A 16820-nucleotide genomic window follows, 5' to 3' on the forward strand; every position below is an offset into this window, starting at 1 on the left:
ATTTCATTCATCTCATCAACCTTTATTACTATAAGGAGAACACGTAGTTGCCAAAAAGTGTGTTGTAATTTAATACCACCATTTGAAAGATTTGATTTGCTCAGTGTGGCAATGTTGGAGGCCTAAGTTGCTTCAAAGTACAAAAAATGTACAATGTAAAAAAAAATTCTTAGATGAAATTATGGAGATGTGGTCCAGTTATTGCGGCACAATATGTGTCTCAGTAATATTACGTTATTCATAATTTCTTTTTTTTTCTTTAGTCCTTCAACCACAGATGCAGAGCATTGTAACATCACCGCAGGTTCAGCCAATGACCATCCAGCACCAGCGTTTGTTAACTCCTCCTTGTCAGACAATTCAGACACTGTCCACAGCACCCACTGCTGTTCACACCATGTCACCGCAGGTGCAGCAGGTGCAACAAGTGCAGCAAGTGCCTGTGAGTAAGCATGATGTCAGAGCTTTATTATTATTATGAAGTTATTTCAGAATGTTATTATTATGTTATTTCAAAGTCAGAGCCTTATTATTATTGTTATTTCCCACAATACACATACAAACACAGTCTGACGTAATTACCCTTATGAAATCTATTCTTATTATTGGCATTTTCCTATACATTTTTTTCCATTACTTCATTATTTTAAATGCATTACATAATACATAATTAACTGCATAGTTATGTGATTAATTACATTTTTATGACATATATATATGTATATATATATATATATATATATATGTGTGTGTGTGTGTGTGTGTGTGTGTGTGTGTGTGTGTGTATATATATATATATATATATATATATCGACAACTTTGAGTTTGATCTTTTCTGTTTGTTTTGCCAACAAAAAGGACAAATGAACAAATAAAGAGTATTTTCTTTCTGCAAAACAAGACTATTCAGAATAACTTTTAATCAAATTTTAATTAGTAGAAAATATCTCTTTCTCTACTGGATTGAAAGTTTAGAATCCACACTTTTTGCAGAATTTCTTCACCTGTTTCTGGTCAGAAATAATTAATATAAAGTTGCCACTCTTTGCCAGCGACACACACACTCAACAATACATTTTCCAGAAATAATTCTTGGCGTGATGCCATAGAAGAACCTCTTTTGGAACCCTGAAGAAAACTTTCAGTGGATGGTTCTTTAGAGAACCATATATGTAAAGAAGATGTGTGGATGTGAAGAACCTCTTGAAAATTCAGAGAATCTTCACATAATGTAAATATTCTTGGAAGAGCCCCTAAATTGGAACCTTTTTACATTATGTGAAGGTTCTTTAAAGGAGCAGTATGTAAGATCATGCAACCTGTCAAATTCATACTCCACATCTTCAGAAAGTTGTGGTGTCCACCCTTATTGTAAGAAATGCACAGTCTCTTCTCCCTCTTCATTATTGCCCCAAACTTCAGCACCAAACTTCATCTTTTTATTCCCCAAGAGCTGTCTCTAGTGGTGAAGAGCAATGCCAATGTTAACTCTTGTTTAGCCTCTATTAATGTCACTTTTTTCTTTGCTGCTGAATGTGGTTTATTTCTGGGAGCAGATAGTGGTGTTGATAGTGGTCACTTGCCAAGAGCTTCAGCCATTGCTGTGTTTACTGTCCCATTCATTGGCTACCTGTCCTTAAATGGCCTAACCTTATTTTAACCCAAAACCTAATTCTAACTCCAACCCCGGTCCTAAATCAAACACCTACCTTTCTGTAGATAATCAACTGTGGTCTTTCTAAATAAAGTGAGACCAAAGATTCTTCACATTCACACATTTCTTTTTCAGACGTGGTTCTTTAGGGAATTAAAAGTGGTTCTTCTATGGCGTCACTCAAGGAACGCTTTGTGTTTTTTGTCTGCATCTTCTAAGATTAACCCAGTGTTCTGTTATGTTAAGTTGTGAACTTTGTTCTTTAAATTAGCTGACAAGACATTAATTCCATTGTTCAGAATAAGACATCCTTATTACCGTTTACTGTGTTTGTTATTTACATCTTTTCTAATGGTACATAGCATTTTCACAAATAAAATCACACTTCTTACCAAAATAAATGGTTTTAAACAATGTGCCCAGGTGCCTAAGACCTTTGCACTGTATTTCAGTGTCTCTCACCTGATACCAAATCTAAACTGTAAACATGTTTAAATGTGTTTGTGTGTATTTCTCTCTGTGTGTGTGTGTGTGTGTGTGTGTGAGATAGGTGTTGGTGCATCAGCCGCAGATTCTAAAGACAGATTCATTGGTTTTGACCACATTAAAGCCTGATGGAACCCAGGTTCTCTCCACCATGCAGAATCCAACTGGAATCACCACACTCACCACACCACTGCAGACTGCACTGCAGGTTCCTGTACGTACACACACTCACACAGATACTGTGTTTCTTCTAGAGCTCTGCTACCTGACTCAAGCCTGAAAAGGTCTGAAAAAATATTATGTTTTGGGTTGAGTTTGGGTTGATTTTACAGCAACAGGCTCCTGACAGGCTCAAGCTTGTTTTCTATTGATTAATAATAGTTTAAGTTGTAGATTTTATTTTTTCACAATGAAGGAATATGCCTATATAAATTTAGCACACTCTCATACATTCTATTCTCTCTCTCTCTCTCTCTCTCTCTCTCTCTCTCTCTCTCTCTCTCTCTCTCTCTCTCTCTCTCTCTCTCCGTGATGGGTTGATGGAAAGGTCATGGTGGATGTTTCCCCTGGCATATTGTTTAGTTAAAATGTGTTCTGTTAGTGTATTACAAATGTGTAACATACCCATTTATTCCGTAATGACCATTTCTCTCAATCATCTCAAGCATTTAAAACAAACCACTGTAGAACTGTATCCGTGATGATACATTTCTTGTTGAGGGGAGTTTGAGTCGGGTTGGGCTTTCAAATTGAACAGTACTGGTCAGGTCAAGTCTCAAAATCAAGAGTACTGGTCAGATTCAGGCTTCAGTTTCATGCCCATGCAGACCTCTAGTTTTTTTTTTTGTTTGGTTTTTTTGTTTTTACTTACTTGGCCACACCTCAACTCTTCTCAACTCTCCTCAACTCAAAAGGCTACTTTTGGGAATAATATGAAGTTATGATTTTAACAAAGCATTTAAACTGTCCATGTAACTTTTTATATGAATATACATATTTTTAATTATAAACTAGGGCATATACGTACAGGTAAATGCACACATGCCAACCTACATGCATAAATAGTATTATTTTTCACTAGAAATACACTCCAACCATGTTTGTTTCACTTGAGTATTATTAGGGAATGAATAGCCATACATTAGGATTTGATTACATTTAATCACAAGAGTATTGTTGAGGTCAGGTACTGATGTTGGATGATTAGTTCTGGATCAGAAACACAACTACATCTCATCCTAAAAGTACTGGAGTGATAGAGCTCCATCCAGAAAACACAGTTTTCCAAGCATTACTCCACAGCCCAATACTTGGGGGGCTTTATACCTCACTGGCTGATGCTTAGCATTGGGTTGGGTATGGTGACCTTAGGCTCATGTGCAGCTACTCCACAGCATCCCAACTAACTGGCAATGAATTCACTAATCTTTTTTTTTCTCTCTCTTTCTCTCTTTCTCTCTCTCCATCACTCTCTTTCTTTCTTTCTTTCTTTCTCTCCCTCTCTCGCTCTCTCTCACTCTCAGACACTGGTGGGCAGTAACATTCTGACCACTGTTCCAGTTGTCATGGGCGGTGGCGACAAGTTGCCAATCAAACAACTCCAGTCAGGCCCCACCCACAGCGGGGGCATAACCAGAACTGTAGTGGAGCAAAGCACAGCTGTTACCACGGCAACAGGTGGAGTGGTGAAGGAGGGCGAAAGGAGGACAACCCACAATATCATTGAGAAGAGATACCGCTCATCCATAAACGACAAAATCCTTGAGCTCCGAGACCTCGTCATGGGCAGCGATGCCAAGGTATGGGCTCTAGATGCATGCTGGGAAGTGGAGTTTTAAAAACTAGTGGGCATTGTTAGCATGCATTTATTTGCATTATGCTTACATTAGCACTTACAGATGATGCAGAGGGAGTGAGATCAGCTTTAGCTATTAGAGTGCAGCTGAAGTGATATGAGGTAGCCATTAGGTAGCATTATGTAAAGAGAAAAGCCTTTACAAGAGTTTGAGCAAGAACATTATAAGCAGTCTCAGACAGATTTATAAAGGTAATTCAAAAGTTAAGGGGTTTTTGTATAAAAAAGCAATACTGTCAACAAAGACAACAGTGAATTAAAGGAAAATTAACTGAACTGTGTTGAATTGTATGTGTGACAGATGCATAAGTCAGGTGTGCTGCGGAAGGCGATAGACTACATTAAGTACCTGCAGCAAGTGAACCACAAGCTGAGGCAGGAGAACCTGGCACTAAAGATGGCCAGCCAAAAACACAGTGAGTAGAGTACAACGCACATACCTATAAGTAACAGTGATATGTCTCATGTTACGTACAGTACCGTACAAAAGTCTTAGGCAATGCATTGTTTAAAACCATTTATTTTGGCAACAGATTTTTTTTTTGGTAAAAAAAAAACAATATATATGGTTAGAATAAATACAAATAAACAAATACAGAAAAGGTTTTTTTTATGTAGTTGATATCTTGTAAGCTACATTGAAGAACAAAGTTTGGCTCCAGATTTCTCCTGGATACCTGCAGTCCCTGCCTAGATTTGTTAAATTCCATCAACAGCACACTTGATTTAACTTAGTGAAGCATTGATTAACAGAACAATTGTTGGATGATAACTACAGTTAATTCTACACTTCCTTGAGGAGAGGCTTGGAAAGAGTTCAGAGAACACATTGACATTTGTAAAACTTTTCTCTCTCTCTCTCTCTCTCTCTCTTTCTCTCTCTATCTCTCCATCTCTCCATCTCTCTGTAGAAGTGATATGTGTGGCAGATGATGTGGAGATGAAGCCAGATGTGTGTGTGATGACTCCACCCCCTTCGGACTCTGGCTCCAGTTCTCCACCTCAGTCCTCTCCGTTTTGTCTGGACTCAGAGCCAGGCAGTCCACTGCTAGAACATGAGCAGGTACACTCATACATACCACCACTAGTACCCATCAGTTTGTTTCTGTACTACAATAACAGTAGTGCAGACCCGTCAAACAGTAGTACAATGAAAACAATAGTACTTCTTTAGGCTAATGTAGCTAAAAAAATGATTTAAATTTCTACTACTTATTTATACAACACTAAAAATTTCAAAATTTAATTTAAACATTAAAACATAACTGAAAATGTTCTAACTCAGCTAATGAGTTAGCTTATGTTGCTTGGTAGCTACTAAGTGCTGGATGTGAGACTGAAGAAATAAACGTTGCGAAAGGACATCTGTCTCAGTTCAGTGTGCAGTTAGCACAGAGCGGCAGTTACTCATTTTCTGATCTCAGATATCGGACACGATTTATTCGTGCAGTATTTTCTGATGACAGTAAATGATTTCGATCATGTGTACAACTGATATCTTGCACATCAAATGTATTTTTTAAATTGCGAATGCAGCAACATCATTTTTCCTGCCGCTTTTTCACGGATGGTGTAAGCATCTCCATAGGCAGCTCAAATAGTGCTCAGACTCCGAAATATCCGAAAGCTCTTGTAGAGTTCCAGCTCCTGAATGAGGTGGCGAAACTCTCAGTGCTCCTTTTACTTTTCCTGAATGGAATGTCAAATGACTTGTCATTTGTTTTTTTCGATGTGTGATAAGGCCTGGTACTCACTGCTGTATCTTCCAAAGTTTCAGTTTATAGGATGGTTTTAGGATGGTTTCTTTCTGAGTTATACATTTCTCAGTAAGACATTTCACTTCTTTTGGCCTTATAATTAAGACTAATTTACTGCCACCGCCATTTTAACTGCAGGTTGATCTGAGAGAAAGTAGCCCTTAGAGATGTAGGTGATTGACTGAGGGGAATGTCAATCATTATTTTGCAGTCAACTGATTTAGTAAGGGAAGTTAACAGATCTCCAAAGGCAGGGGTGCCCAATCCTGGTCCTGGAGATTAGGATTGATCCTGAATGAAATATTCAGTATATCCGAAATAAGAAGTGTAACCCCCCACCCCACCCACGCAGGTGAAGAGTGAGCCAGCTTCCCCCTCCTCCTCTGTTGGTGTGATGGACCGCTCCAGAGTGCTGCTCTGCGCTTTGACCTTCCTGTGTCTGTCCCTGAACCCTCTACCCTCCCTTCTGGGCTCTGATGATAACAGTGCCCCTTCATGGCCTGGAGGAGAAGGACATGGACCCTCTAGATCACTCGTCTGGCTGCCTGCACAGACACAGAGCTTCGGTGAGTTTCTCACACACTGCATACACACAGAGTAACTCAGTGTGCATGTACATACTCCATGTACACACTTCCATACAGCCAGTGGAACTGGAAGGGGTTAGCTTAAAAGTCAGTCACCTTTCAAAATGTTGTTGTGTGTGGGAGTATTGCTGTTTCCAGATGCAAATGTATTAATGTACATTAATTTAAGTCCAAGTGGTTCCCAAACTGTGATAAATGACATTGGGTACCTAAAAAATTCTGTTGTTTGATGTGTACACTTAAATCTTTTCCATTCTATCAGCGGGCCACATAATTACACAAATACTTCTCTGATATAGACAACACAAACAACTCTGCACTCCACTCCCCAACTCCTAGACAAGATATTCTCACTGAAAGTACTATGAGTCGATCTTTAAATGCTGAGTTTAATCTGTAGAGCTGTTAAAAATAAATGTCTGGTGTTACTGTGCTGAACTGTATCTGTGGTTAGTCCACATTTAATTGTTCACTGTTCTTTTTACAGCCACACACATGCATAATGTGCCCTCATATAGACCACTGTTGTAAATAACATTATTTATTCAGTATATCTGGCATAAAGTGTTATGAACATGTTTGAAGGGGAGCTGATATTATAAGACTAAATGTCTAAGATATGCATAATGGCAGTATGTGCATATGTATATATAAGGAGTTAGAGGGGGTACGGTTAATGTTAGAAGGGGCACAGGACTGTAAAATTGGGAACCACTGATTTATACAAAAAAGCCTTATGCTGAGATCAGACTACACAAATTCAGCCTGATTTTGACATGATTTTGTTGCAGCCGACACATTTTCAGCATGGGCCCAAATATGAGCATTGGGAATGATGAACCAGTCTTGTAGTCTGACATAATTGAAGAAAAGCGATGTGGAGTCTGGGACACCCCACGACACCCTAATGTAAAGTCTAGCATGTCCTGGCATTATTAATCGAAAAACCAACATTGAACTCAATAATTAAACTGCTACTAGGTACAATCTTGCTTAGACACGAGTTAAGTTTCTTTGACCTTAAACTAGAAACAGATGCCTTCTTCATGTGTGCTTTGTTTAGCAGGCTGCAGGGGCACTCGCATTCATATGGATAGTCTTATGTAAAGCTGCATTTTGTAAGTATGGAACTTTGGGCAATTGTCATTCTCTCCGGTGGAAATATGTTACTGCATGAAACGTGTAGAACAACATTTTGTAATGGGGGGTGTGGTTGTACTTTGGCTATGGGTGATGCCACAGAGGATGACTGAATTTGCCTTTCCGATGTGTCCATATTCAGTGATATCTAACTTTTAGCACTCTGAGCAGCACCTGTACCAATGTTGCTCAGGTAACCCCTGTCAAGTGAGACCTTCTTTTTGAGTCTGTGTGTGTGATAAAGACATCTGATGTGGTCTGAAAAACTCCTGCCAAATCCAAGCCGACAGCTCTGACTCACAGGAATGCAAGAACACCATATTTTAGCAGATTTTTTTTCTCTTGTCTCAGTAATTCCTTTGATTTTACTGAATAACTCTTACACAGTGCAGCTTTAATTATAATTATGCGATTTATGATAATTATACAGGAATATGCAAAAATTTGAGCACCCCGGTCACATTACATGTTTTATTGCTTTTCTAAGTGGGAATAAGTTAACACAACGTTTCTGAAAATTTTAGTTTCTGTTCATTTGCAAAATTTAAAAAGATCAAACACAAAATATACAATGTGCTGTAAATGCAACAGTAATTATGCATTACAATGTGCAGATGCATGTTATCTGTTCAGGATGTGTACTTAATTCCATGTAGAAACCCAGTAAAACATGTCACTTGACCAGGGCGCCAAAAGTTTTGTCTGATAACCTCTCTCTCTTTCTCTCTGTGTCTCTGCAGCAGCGTGGCTGTGGTGTGTGTTGCCGTGGGTGACGGTGTGGGTGTTGTCTGGTGTTGGAGTGGTATGGGGGTGCGTGAGGATTTTGTATTTGTGGGAGCCAGTAACACCCCTGCACTCTCCAACATCAGTGCTGTTCTGGAGACACCGCAAACAGGCCGACCTACAGCTCTTTAGGGTACACACACACACGCACACACACGCAGCACAAACCAAAGAGTAATTTATGCATCTAGCTTCAGAACTAACAGCTTATGAAAGTGCATCTTTGTCCTTAGCAAAGGCAATTTAAGGCAATAAATTAACACCACGCCCACTTTTTAAAACCAATATAATAGTAATAATAATAATAATAATAATTTCATTTATAGAGCACTTTTCATACCAACAGCAGCTCAAAATGCTTTTCAGACAAGTGATAAAGTTTAAATTTAAAAGAAGAAACTGAGAATTAATTTAAAAATCTTATAAAACAATAATGTTTCCTAAAAGTGTGCACCAAGTTTGACTGTATAATAAAAGGTGGAATTGAGTTCCACAGCTTAGAAGCATAACAACCAAAAGAGGCCTCTCCACGTTTTCTGTATTTTGAGGAAGGTATATGCAGAAGGCCAGTATCTGCATCTAAGATTATATTGAAACATAAAAGGTAAGCAGTAGTGGTGTAATGGACTGTAGTTGATCCATGATCAATACAGAATCCCCCCCTCTTTTTTTTGTTATATGTTGTTGCACCCAGAGTAAACAGGTGCTCGGTCATTTGGAACCTTAAAAGCTGTAGCAGAACTTTAAAATCTATCCTTAAAGATACAGGTAGCCAGTGCAGTTCTTTCAAAACTGGAGTGATACAACCTCTCTTTTTTTGTTTATGTTAGGATCCGTGCTGCTGCATTTTGTACAACCTGTAGGGGATGTATTGTTTTCTTCGGAAGCCCAGTAAAACGAATTAGTATTTCAGTTTTTTGTGTAGTTTTAGAAAAAAAACTTTGTGACATCCACTGAGAAATATATTTCACACACACCTGCTAAGCCTGTCAATGGAGTCCTGATTATCAGAAGGAATGAAAATGTATAGTTGTGTGTCATAACTACAGCATAGCTATGAAAATTGCTATTATGTTTCCTAATGACATCACCTAGAGGGAACATGTACAAAGTGAAAAGCAAGGGTCCTTAAACTGAACCTTGTGGGACTCCACAAGAAATGATCATTTTTGTTTGATGAATGATTTCCCAGTGAAACCAAGAACTGTATTCTTTAAATATGATTTTAATCCAATCTAAAACTATGCCTGAGAGGCCTATCCAGTATTCAAGGCGGTGGATTAGAATCTTGTGAGCAGTGGTATCAAAAGCTGCACTAAGATTCAGTAAGACTATAATAGAAGGATTTGGACATCACCCTTTAGCCTGAGATCATTGCAACCATGAACCAAATGTTGTCTCAGTACTGTGGTTATAACGAAAATCTGATTGAAAGTTCTCATATAACTTGTTTGATATTAGATTAAATTTTTTTAAATTATTTTTTCTAAGACTTTAAAAAGGAACTTTTGAAATTGGTCTAAAAATTATTTGGTATGAAAGGATCCACAAAAAATAGAAACTAGGGTCCCATTTCAATGCTCTTTTTAACATGCCTTTGCCAACTTCAGCTCACCACTCAGATGTGTGTCTCACCTCTCTCATCTTACACACTTGCAGCAGAAGGGAGGGGACAACCGAAACATGCTTGGACTAATCGATGAGCCATGAAAGCTTTGTAATGCCAAAGTTTTTTTGACAAGTTTTAACATACATAACATTTGTGAATAATTGCTTTGTCTGGCTGTAAACTTGATGTTGGTGTGGTGCCTTTCTTTTTGTTGTTGTTAGCCATTTTTAGCCTTTACCAAGTAAGCAGAGTAGAATGTATGGTTTTGAATTATTAAGCATTTTAAAGTAGTTCACTCCTACTGCTTAGAAATAGCTTTGTCTGGCATTACTTTTGGGTTTGGAACGGGAAATGTGGTAGGTCGCAATGATTTTTGGACAAGTTCTACTGCTGATGTTTACACTTGTGTGTAGCATGAGATTTGGCACATTGTGGGGCACAATGACATTTCCTGAAACTTTGAAGGAAATCTGAGACGGTTACTAGAGATGCCTCTCTCTCCCTCTCTCCCTCTCTCCCTCTCTCCCTCTCTCTCTCTCCCTCTCTCCCTCTCTCCCTCTCTCCCTCTCTCCCTCTCTTTCTCTCCCTCTCTCCCTCTCTCCCTCTCTCCCTCTCTCAGGGTGATTACGGCGCTGCAGTGGTCAGTTTAGAGACATGTCTTTCTGTTTTATCTCGGGCTCTACCCTCTTCCAACTTGGACCTCGCCTGCTCTCTCTCCTGGAATCTGATTCGCTACTGCTTGCACAGACCCGCCCCCTTTGGCTGGCTGGTGCGTCTCGTTGGTGGAAAACATGAGGGAGAGGAGTCTCAGACCAGCTCTAGAGATGCAGCTCTAGTCTACCATCGACTTGGCCAACTGCAGCTTACAGGTGTGTGTGTGTGTGTCTTTTTTGTTTGTATTTGGACCATTCTACAGAATTAGTTCAAATTGCAGTCCCACAGTTACAGACTGTAAATATTTATAAGGATTCTTTTTGATCTATTAAACCCAAAGCAGTAATGAGCTAATTACATACATATTTGTGTTTTGAACTCTGATTTTTCACCAGTACGACAGAAAGATCCATCTATGATTCCTCAAATGTGCATTATTGAAATTGCAAAAATGTTCGATTTTGATACTAGGGCGATAATTCTGTGGATTAAAAAAATTTTATGTGTATAGGTAAAATGTTGGAGCGCAGTGCACTGTGGGGTGTCTGTGTATGTCTGAATGCTGTTAATCTGAGTGAAAGTGCACAGGGAAAGATGAACCCTACTGAGCATGCTCAGATTTACATCTCTGCTGCCATTGCACTTCGTACTGCACTGGGAAACCACCTCACATATCTACCTGTAAGTATGCATATGTGATTATGCACACACACTACATTAATACCACTTTTATTGTACTAAGCAGAGAAACACAGCTGTGCTACTTAAATATGCTTTGTGCAGCAGACAGATGTGCAGACAAACTCTTACTACTTTTTTTCCTTTGTACTAGATTAATTACTGATTTGTGGCTAAATCAAAAATAACATTGTACTACAACCAAACTTTTACTGGGCTGCCCCATTATGTGCTTTTTATTTGAGGATGATTAAGCCTGAACTCGCCGAATGTCCAGTACATTGATTAATATAAATATGTTTTTCAGATTTTCCAGATGTTTTTGCTGTAAATTGGCCTACATTTCAAAGTAGTTTTCATGTATGTCTGCACAAAACATTTTGGAAAGCCACTTTGAATAAAGTTTTAAAATATACTGTGTGCCTCTACATTTTGCTTTGTACTATGGATGCTACCAGGTAGCTCTAAGAGTGTGACAGTTGTATTCTTGTTTTGCTGATAATGTAATCTCTTATAATAAACACATGCAGCAAATATTCTCATTTTTTATGCTTTCTTTTCACTCTCTCTCAGGGTTATCTGTTGAGTTGTGCGGAGAGTTTAATTGGTCATTCAGACTCTAAGCCCCTCCCAGACAGCCTACGTTGGCTCTTCACTCCTTTAGGCAGGCAGTTTTTCCTGAGCTGTGATTGGTCTGTGAAGCCAGAGAGCAGTGGAGGGGTTTACACTTCTGAGAGAGAACAGGGTAAGAACAGAGAACCACATTATATACACACACAAAAAATATAGATGGACCTAAAATAAGCAATATAATACTAGGGAAAAAAATAAATTAATAAAAAAGTAAATTATAATTTTAGGAAGGTTATAATCCTGTTTTAGTTTAATATTAAATAAACGCACATTAAGATACCTAATAGATTAAACTGATAGTTCTGGTCCTAAAATCTGATTGGCTGAGCTGCGTTAGAACAATATACACACACGTATGACTGCCTCACAACAACTGAACTCTTTATTACTGCACCACGTCATAAAAAACCCTTTTGCTGTTAATGGAATAATCTTTGACTGTAATGCTGCTTGCATGGACCACCAAGTGATAAAGTAAGAACTCGTTTTTTGTTTAAACTGAGGAACTGGAAGCTTATTTTCTTAACTAGAACTAGGCTGGTCAGCTAGTTAATAGGCTGAAAGATAGCTAACAGTAGGGGTGGGAATCTCTAGGCCCCTCACAATTCGATTCGATTACGATTCAGAGGGCTGCGACGCGATTATAAAACGATTATCGATGCATCTCGATGCATCTTTTTTTTCTATATAGCATTTATATTTTCTCACTTTGTGAGCTCAAGTTTCGAGTTCAAGTTTCAAGTTTATTTGTCATTTGCACAACATGTCAGGACATTTATGCATTGAAATGCTTGTGGTGAGGCTCAGGTAATCACTCTACAGAAAGTAAATAAGTAAAAATAAAAATACAAGAAAAACCAACTGAAATATATTAAATATACACAAAATATACACAAAATATACACAGAATATACACAGAATATAGAGACAATATACATTTTAAAGTGACTAAGTGACTCGGTGTTATTGTTATTTAAAGTGACTTGGTACTTTTAAAGCGAAGTATTTGTAATGATCCATAATGAATTTACTTCCAATATCTTTTTTTAATAAAACAAATGGAAGTGATGTGGCAAGTGAACTAGAAGGCTCTCATTCACTGCTCTTGTTTGGAGCACGAGAAGCTGCTCATCTGCAATAAAATGCGCAGTTACGGTGAAATAAGATCCAGTGGCAGCACGTTACAGCCGTCCTACCCGTTTTCTTTAGTGATTTTTTTTTTGAGGGAGCCGGTCGGATTTCTCGCTCATCCAGTTGTGTTTTTGTTATGTGCCGCCGCAGACTGTCCAGGCGCTGCGCTTACCCACTTCCGCCTTTTGCGTTCCGTCAACATTACGTTATAAATTAAATATTTAGAAAATCGACTTTTGACATTTGTGAATCGATTCAGAATCGATTTTTTCCCACACCCCTAGCTAACAGTCTAAGCAACTCCATCATTAATATCACAGGGTTGTAATAAAATACTTACAATATCATTAACTGTAAAACTGCAATATTAAAATCTAAAGAATGTCACTTGAATGGCATACACGCTTTAAATGTTTGTTTCAGTCAAATGTCACGTCAACCCCAGGCAGAATCCCAGATGCCTTACATACTCCTTAAGTAGTGTGCTAGCTTCTACAGCCAAATAGTGCACTGTTTGTCGAGCATGGATATAGCTGAATCCCAAATGAGTTTGCACTGTTGGGGTGCAGGAGCTAGTATTTAAACTCCTACGTAGCGCACTATGTAGGGAGAAGGGCGCCGTTTGAGATTGAGCCCCAGCACGAGATGGGGGGTGTGGTTGGACTGGTGTTATATAAGACTCGCGGTGGTAATTTGGTGACCAAAAAGTGCTTACAAAGTGAAGGTTTTGGCATCAAACAGTGCTGTGTTATGAAATGTTCATTGTTAAAGGACAAAAACTTCATGAAAGTTCCAAAGTTCATGAAATTACCGCAATATACAGTGATGGGCAAGATCATTAAAGATTAGTGGAGTTAGAAAGTCTACAGTGTGTATCAGACAACATGAAACATACAGCTCTGTAATGCTGAAAACACAACACAAAACTTCAGCCAATTGAACTACTAATTGAGTTTTTTCCTACTTTTTGTGTTTGTATGTAGCGGATCCTATCGCACAGCTGCATCGCTGTTTCTGTGAAAAGCTTTTGGAAAGAGCTGTCCACACACTCATCCAACCACACACTGACACAGAGACAAGCAAACACAGGGAAGAGAGCGGGTACGTACACACACAGACAAACACATGTAGAAATGTAATGTGTGGATTGCTACATTTTCATCCAGGCCTGCTTCTTTCCTCATGCTCTGCATGTTTTAGAGGATTTGAGTATTTTCTTACTCCCCATTTTACCCTTATGAAGGGCTTTAATAAGTTGCTTGATTGGAGCACATATGTTAGCAAAGTGTTTCCATGACTGGGATTAATAAATATTGAAGTAATGAATATTTACGCTACTGTTCAGTTTCAGGTTACTTACAGAATAATTTTAATTGAATAATGCCCTACAGAGTGCAGATTGAAAATTTATAAACTAGACACCAAAATGTAAACTGATGATATATTCACAATTTTAAGTATTTTAGAAAAAACAAGTGACATGACATGGCAAAAAATAGTAAATGGTATTAATTTTTAAACTGTAATTGTATGTTTATAGTATTTTCTTGACATGAATAGTTATTTAGTCACCAAGATTTGGTCACTGCTTTTGAGGCTTTCTGGATATTAGTTTCATTCTAAGTTAGTTCTCTAAGCTATACATCTTACATACAGTTATTATAAAATCATCTACGGCCATGTTCAACTTTAAAATCTTTGTTCTTACAGCTTCCTACGAATTGTTTGAAACCGATAGAATATTAGCATCATATTTGAATCATTTTATACATGCATGCTGGATTTTGAGGAACTGTATTATTATTTAACCACTGTGAAGACCTGGAGCACCCAAACGTCTGCATACAAATGTCTGATACTCCCTTCCTCTCTCTCCCTCTCTCTCCCATTCCCTCTCTCTGTGTGTAGAGAGTTCAGTGGTGTGTTGGAGTTTCTGCAGTTGTTGAACAGCTGCACTGAAGACTCTGCCTCCCCCGCTCCACCCTTCCCTGCTCTAGCCAATCACAATATGGCACCAGGTACATGGCTTTTGCCTTGCATATGTGTATGTCCTTATACCACAGCATGAGGACAGACAAATCCCAACTAACATAATTCTTGCAACAACACTAGGATATGCAATGATTTAATTGAGCAATGCAGTGTTTGTCAAAGAATAGGTCTATAAATCCTGCCTTTCACATTTCATTGGCTGGAAAAATATTGGCTAATCTATATATTTATTTTGCTCATGCTTCCTGTGTGTGTCCTGTCTGCTGTGGTCTTGCTGTGGTCAGTGGGAGACCCTGTGTGCCGCTGGTGGGCATCCATCCTGAAGGCATCTGTTCACTGGCTGCAAGGTGATGATGTGTCTGTGAGGTTAATGCTCGCAGAGGTGGAACGAATGCCCAGGGCTCTGCACTCAATAGAGTGAGTTTTTAACAAGTGTATGTGTGAAAGTGAGTGAGTGCACAAGAATATAAATAATTTACTTGTGTAAAGTAAGGTTTTATGATGAGTCTAAATTTGTAATTGGCATACTTGGTCCCTGAGAGGCAGAAAATGCAACTGAATCTGAACTTTGGAAAAATGTTTCTTAGAAAAACTGAAAGCTGATCTAGTGTAACGTAATGCAATGTAATGTAAGCTGCAATAAGGGGAAATGGTGGACACTCTAAATACTGAAAAATGTGATAATATATTTAGTTGTTAATTCTTCTGTGTAATGTTCTGTTAAATATGTTTTTCCTAACTCTAAAAAATTTGTACTTAATGGTCGTTTTGACAGAAAATTAAGTAAATGAAAGGTGGTATCTTTTGCACAGCATTGTATTTGATGCAGTGGTCAGTTACGGTGTCCATTTTTTCCTCTTTCCATGTGTGTGCTTGTGTGCGTTTGCGTGTGTGTTCTAGCCACCCATTGTCTAAGGCTGCGCTGGCGCTGTGTAAGGCAGTGCAGATGAGTGTGTGTCCACAGAAGGGAGAGGGAACGTTGAGCTGCATCACACACTGTGATCGGGCCAGTGCTTACCTGCATTCCAGCATCTCACACACACACACCTACACTTGGTTGCACAAGGTACACACATGCATGAACTTAATGCAGCAAAAGTGACATACTGACTCATATTGAGTGTAAAATTGGGTAGATGTGTATGTACAATATTTAACCTGTGAATGTATGTTTGTAGAATGTGTGTGTGTGTGTGTGTGTGTGTGTGTGTGTGTGTGTGCAGTAATTAACGGAGGTGGCTGTGGTGCATTGTAGTTGCATTGCATGATGCTGCAGCCTAGTGCAATGTGTCTGCAGTGCAATACAGAGGCCTACCATTTCCCCCCTTACACACACACTCACACGCACACACACACCATATCTCTCTATAAACACACACATTCACCATGCACTCATGCATACATACCTGCTTTGTGTTTCTCCTGCAGGGAATGGAGCTGCTGATGTGTGACCTTCTGCTCACTCTGAGGACCAGCCTATGGCAACGAGGAGGCGGAGCCAATGGAGAGCCAGGCCCTGCCCCCAGTTCACAGTTGGCTGGATTCCAGAGGGACCTGAGCTCTCTTCGTAAACTAGCTCAGGGTTTCCCCCAGGCTCAGCACAAGGTAATATTAAGACCTCACTGTTGGTCATTGATACAAAACCTATAACCCCTAATAATACAATACTGATTTTTAATACAAAACTTAGAAACTCTCAGGCCTCATTATTGGTCTGTAATATAAAACATATTAGTCCTGTTTGTCTAATTAGCCTAATTTGTGCTGTTAAATGGCACAGCATGCAGTAGGCTAACAGTAGGCCCACACTAACCACAGTTAAACTAAGTAATTCTGATGCAAACATATAGGTCTACTTTGT

At 38.8% G+C, this 16820-nt stretch overlaps 1 protein-coding gene across 1 annotated transcript in view; it reads left to right on the forward strand.

Moving 5' to 3' along the window:
- The window catches only part of srebf2 (sterol regulatory element binding transcription factor 2), a 33305-nt gene that overhangs the window by 12412 nt on the left and 4073 nt on the right, over positions 1-16820 (forward strand). Inside the window, exons 4-18 of the mRNA XM_036567014.1 lie at positions 264-442; positions 2205-2354; positions 3664-3939; positions 4297-4411; positions 4907-5058; positions 6105-6318; positions 8220-8395; positions 10491-10740; positions 11037-11206; positions 11777-11948; positions 13951-14068; positions 14876-14985; positions 15244-15376; positions 15860-16025; positions 16388-16564. Of these exons, the coding sequence (XP_036422907.1) occupies positions 264-442; positions 2205-2354; positions 3664-3939; positions 4297-4411; positions 4907-5058; positions 6105-6318; positions 8220-8395; positions 10491-10740; positions 11037-11206; positions 11777-11948; positions 13951-14068; positions 14876-14985; positions 15244-15376; positions 15860-16025; positions 16388-16564 (2558 nt within the window). The remainder of the gene's footprint in view (positions 1-263; positions 443-2204; positions 2355-3663; positions 3940-4296; positions 4412-4906; positions 5059-6104; positions 6319-8219; positions 8396-10490; positions 10741-11036; positions 11207-11776; positions 11949-13950; positions 14069-14875; positions 14986-15243; positions 15377-15859; positions 16026-16387; positions 16565-16820) is intronic.

The sequence above is a fragment of the Colossoma macropomum genome, unplaced genomic scaffold (genome assembly GCF_904425465.1).
Source record: "Colossoma macropomum unplaced genomic scaffold, Colossoma_macropomum, whole genome shotgun sequence".
In the NCBI taxonomy this organism is placed as follows: domain Eukaryota; kingdom Metazoa; phylum Chordata; class Actinopteri; order Characiformes; family Serrasalmidae; genus Colossoma; species Colossoma macropomum.